General features: G+C 30.6%; 1 protein-coding gene across 1 annotated transcript; it reads right to left on the bottom strand.

The window, feature by feature from the left end:
- Nucleotides 1-850: 850 nt before the first annotated feature.
- LOC145010466 (uncharacterized) lies at nucleotides 851-5,413 on the bottom strand. The gene is made up of 9 exons (XM_078969004.1): nucleotides 4,675-5,413; nucleotides 4,359-4,601; nucleotides 4,126-4,304; nucleotides 3,842-4,044; nucleotides 3,190-3,327; nucleotides 2,636-3,099; nucleotides 2,336-2,545; nucleotides 1,626-2,216; nucleotides 851-1,512 (listed from the first exon to the last, which is right to left on the bottom strand). The coding sequence occupies exons 1-9, from the start codon at nucleotides 5,411-5,413 to the stop codon at nucleotides 851-853; spliced, it is 3,429 nt and encodes a 1,142-aa protein (XP_078825130.1).
- Between the last annotated feature and the right edge of the window lie 240 nt (nucleotides 5,414-5,653).

Genomic DNA, 5,653 nt, shown 5'->3' with positions numbered 1-5,653 from the left:
TAAATAATTTCAACATGATTCAATAACATTTCACGATGTAAATTTTCTTAATTTAACTTCTAAGAACTTGCAATTCATTATTTTTTTTTTTCTAATTTATAAGGCTAATTTCAACTGTGAATTATTATTCAAAAGAAAACGCCTATTTTTAGGCTTGTGTTTACATTGTTCGTGTCTTTACTTACTCGTGATCTTTACCCTCTCCCATTACTCGATCAAAAACTCATATTTTTTATTTTTATTAACAAAAATATAACTACATTAATTTACCCACAAAATAAGCAAGTCCCAATCAACATGTTCTCAAAAGAAACTCAAAAACAGAAAACATACAACATCAACAACTCTTATCTTTTTAAGAACCAGAATGTTTTCAAGAAACTTACAGGATAAACCTCACTACAAGAACACTCTTCACTCTACAATCAACCTCCCTACATAAACACTCAACTAATCTATACACTCTGTGAATGAATGAGTTTGATTACAAAAAGAACTTTATGAACTGTAACCTAAAGATGAGAGAAAGAAGAAGACGATTGTATATGTTCAGATACTTGTCTCTTTCACAACACCTCATTTATATATTACACAAACCAATCCGGGTTACGGGTGAAAATACAACTCGCGTGTATAACTTCATCACAACTTCCAACTCAATCCATATCTATGTAAACAATACACAAAAAATCCTCCTACACAAAATCATAACAAACACATACCAATATATATTTATAATAAATTAAAATATAAAAGGATACTTAAAAGGATATATTGAATTATAAGTTTGTACTCATTATACCACATAACTCAACACCCCTCCGCAAACTTATAATTCAAAAAACTAACTTCAACACTTATTCTGAAACGGATCAACCAGACCAAGATTTTTACAAATCCATTCATGTTGAACAACTCCCAGCGGTTTAGTAAAAATGTCTGCTAGATTGAAATCTGAACTTACTTTATGAACTTCAACAATACCTTTAGAAACCCTGCCCCTTATAAAATGAGTGTCCACATCAAAATGTTTCGTTTTTTCATGAAACACTGGATTATGAATAAGCTTTATAGCTGACTCATTATCACAAAATATAGAAACAGGAGTCAAATCTTTCAATCCAACATCAAATAACAATTTCAAAATCCACATAATTTCACATGAAATTACACCAAGTGCTCTATATTCTGATTCAATGGAAGACCTAGAAACAGTATCTTGTTTCTTACTTTTCCATGATACAATTGTATCACCAAGAAATACCACATAACCTGTAACTGACTTTCTAGATACCAAACACTTAGCCCAATCGGCATCAACAAAACTTTTTAAGTTTAGATTACCTTTTTTAACAGAAAAACCCCTTCCAGGATTTAATTTTAAGTATCTAAGTAACCTTATAGCAACATTAAAATGAGATTTTCTTGGAGAATGCATAAACTGACTCAACACTTGTACAACATATGAAATATCTGGATGTGTAATAGTCAAATAAATGAGTTTCCAATCAACTTTTGATAAAGAACAACATTTTGAACAAGTACATCATTACCATTTATACCCTCTCCTTTAATTACAACATTACAGTCTAAAGAAGTTTTAACTGGTTTACAACTCAACATACCAAATTCATGCAACAGCTCCATACAATATTTTCTTTGACACAGACATACTCCTTTATCAATATCTATAACTTCAATTCCTAAGAAAAACTTTAGCTTCCCTAAATCTTTAATTAAAAACTTTGATTTCAAAAAACTTTTTACCTTGTTAATTTCTTTATCACAATTACCACTCAGAATTATATCATCAACATATACAAGTAATATGACAATAGTATCATTATTTTGTTTAACAAACTTTAGCTTCCCTAAATCTTTAATTAAAAACTTTGATTTCAAAAAACTTTTTACCTTGTTAATTTCTTTATCACAATTACCACTCAGAATTATATCATCAACATATACAAGTAATATGACAATAGTATCATTATTTTGTTTAACAAACAGTGAGAAGTCATTCATACTTTGAACAAAACCAAATTCATGTAAAAAACCACACAACTTTTCATTCCATTTTTTGGGAGCTTGTTTCAGCCCATATAAAGACTTCAGCAACTTACAAACCTTATTACCATTCTTATCATTATAACCAACGGGTAAAGTCATATAAACATCTTCATCCAATTCACCATATAAAAAAGCATTATTTATATCTAATTGAAACAAATTCCAATTAAAATTAACTGCTAAAGAAATAACAATACTGATTGAAACCATTTTTGCAACTGGTGAAAAGTTTCATCAAAATCTATCCCTTCCCTTTGGTTATAACCTTTAGCAACAATTCTAGCCTTAAACCTTTCTATTTCACCATTAGCCTTATACTTTATTTTATAAACCCATTTACAACCAATAGGTTTTCTGTCAGAAGGGAAATCACAAATTTCCCAAGTTTTATTTCTATACAAAGCTTCAATTTCTTCATTCATAGCATTTACCCAATTAGGATCCAATGAAGCTTGATAATAAGATTGTGGCTCAACTGATTTATTTAAATTTGTTACAAATCATTTGTTATCAAGACTAAGAAAAGAATAATTAACAGACCTCTCAATTCCATATTTATACTTACCTTCAATAATAAAATCATTAAACTTTTGAGGAAACCTAGATTCACGAGTAGATTTTCTTACTCCTATTAACTGAGAATCAAACACAAAATTATCATTATTAAGATTTTCCTCAGAACCATTAGTGAAATCCAAAGTAACAGACTCAGGTTGCGAACCAGAAGTTTCACAACCAGAAGTGCCTTCCTGATGAGATAGGGCTGCATCTAAAACAGATCTACCATCAATATCTAAATCAGTTGCACCCAAACATTTATTATCAACTGTATCACCATCCTGCCTATTATAATTAGATATTCCACTATTTTGATTATCATCAAAATTTTTAGGTAATAAAAGTTCATCATTAGAAAATGGATCCCATAAATCCTTATAGTTCAAACAAGTTGGCTCAAAAAATTGAGAAACATCATTGGATTTAGATCCCAATTTAAACGGAAAAACAGTCTCATAAAATTTCACATCCCTGGAAAAGAAACAAGAACCATTCTCAAGACTAAACAATTTGTAACCCTTTTTAAAATTAGAATAACCAACCAGAATACATTTCTCAGACCGTTCAGAAAATTTATCAGTAATGTTTAACTTAGTAGCAAAAGCTAAACATCCAAACACACAGATTTTATCATAAACTGGAGAACATTTATAAACTAATTCAAAAGGTGTTTTTCCACTTGAAACAGAAGATGGGGTTCTATTTATTAAAAAAAACAGTTGTGAAAATAGAATCACCCCAAAAAATTTTAGGCAAGCCAGCTTGAAACAACAAAGATCTAGCAATGTTTAATAAGTGTCTATGATTTCGTTCAACCACTCCATTCTGTTGTGGAGTGTGTATACAAGATGTCTGATGAACTATACCCTTAGATTCAAGAAATTTTTTCATTTTTTGATTAACAAATTCTGTTCTATTATCAGATCTAATAATCTTTAGATTAGCATTAAATTGATTTCCTAATAACATAACAATTTCATGAAAACAACTAAACACATCTTCCTTAGATTTCTTCAAAAAAACCCATGTAGCTCTAGTAAAATCATTAACAATTGTAAGAAAAAATCTAAAGCCACCAATAGCAGCAACTTTATATGGACCCCAAACATCTAAGTGAACAAGCTCTCCTAAACTAAAGGACTTAGACTCACTCAGAGGAAAAGGTTCTCTAGTTTGTTTAGCCTGATGGCAAACATCACATGGCATAACTGACCCATCATCAAAATTTAAAACCGGTTTTAAAATATTTAGAGCTTTATCAGCTGGATGTCCCATTCTGTTATGCCATGTTAATTTTGATATAAAACATCTGTGATTATTAATTACTGAATTTGACCTACCTATCATTTGATTTTCCAAATAATAAAGACCTCCACATTCTTTACTAGTCTTCACAGTCTCCATTGATAGTGAATCCTGAATCAAACAATTATTTTCATCAAAAACAACTTTACACTTATTTTCCTTACAGATTTTATGAACAGATAATAGATTGACATGAAAATCAGGAATAACAAATACATCAGACAACATAATAGAATCAGAAAGAATAATATTTCCAATCTTATCAATCATAGTAGTTGATCCATTAGGGTGATCAACTCTTAGATTAAGTTTAGAAACATCAACTACATCAAAAAGTTGTGATTCAGATGCAGTCATATGTTGACTTGCCCCTGAATCAACAATCCATTTTCTTTTATTAAACAAAACATTATTACAAGTCATACCTGCCATATTAGCATTAGCAGGTACTCCCTGTGATAACTCTTTCTCTTGAAGAAGTGACATTAACTTTGTATATTGATCATTTGTTAAAAAACAATGATCAGATTTATCAGAAACATTAGTACTTTCACTAACATGTGAAGCAGTACCAGACACAGTGGAAGATGGTGACTTATTAAACTCAGACCTTGGCTTAAAATCCTTAGGATATCCAATCAACTTATAACATTTTTCAATTGTATGTCCTTTAATACCACAGTTTTTTGCAGATTAAGTTCTGGTTTCTACCCTTAAACTTCTTATTATCAACAATTTTACCCGCAAAAGCATAAGTATTTTGATTTTTATTAGACAAAACAGAAATATTACCATGTTTCTGATTAGACTCTTCTCTAGACACAATAGAAAAAGCTGTTTTAACATCAGGTAGTGGCTCCATTAAAAGAATATGACTTTTAAGCTGGTTAAATGAGTCATCAAGACCACTGAGAAACTGCATAAGCATCATGTGTTTTGAATGACTTTTAGTATGAGTTGCAGCTTCACAGGTACAGTCAGGACACTTAGTTAACCCGTCAAATTCTTTCCATAGACCATCTAGTTTGTTAAAATAATCTGATACTGACAAATTACTTTGAGTAAGACTATTAATTTGTTGATGAATATTAAAAACCACAGATCCATCAGCCTTATAATATGTTTCACAAAGCTCATTCCAAATATCTAAAGCATATTCAGAACAAGCATGTCTAATGTAAATTGGCTCAGAAAGAGAATTAAGAATCCAAGAACATACAACAGCATTAACTCTGTCCCATTTTAAAGATTTAACAGAATCTTTACTATCTTTTAGTTCAGTTCCTTCAATAAACCCTTGTTTATTTCTGGCTTTAAGAGCCCTTACCATAGAACTTTTCCAAACCCTAAAATTCTCAATACCAAGAATTTTGAAACTTATAATAGTTGTTACAGAATGATCTGAAGGATGCAAATAAAGCGGATCATCAAAATCAACAATATCATTCTTACTAGAAGATTCAGGAGGTGTATCAGACATGATAACCACAACAAACAATCAAAGAATAGATAAATGTGATAGGAACAAAAAACAAACGATCAGATGAGAACTGATCTATCAAGAACTACTCAAATAGCAAGGTAGTTCAGATGAGTTATGTAAACAGACTCACCGCTGAGAATCGAAAAGGGCATTCAAATGCCAGAATCAACTCGATTTTAGAACCTTGTTTGCACAGTCTTAACGTTGACCGCTGTGATAGCGTTGGCCGTTAAGGTT

The sequence above is a fragment of the Lactuca saligna genome, chromosome 8 (assembly GCF_052625555.1).
Source record: "Lactuca saligna cultivar CGN05327 chromosome 8, ASM5262555v1, whole genome shotgun sequence".
In the NCBI taxonomy this organism is placed as follows: domain Eukaryota; kingdom Viridiplantae; phylum Streptophyta; class Magnoliopsida; order Asterales; family Asteraceae; genus Lactuca; species Lactuca saligna.
This window is presented reverse-complemented; position numbering and strand designations above follow the sequence as displayed.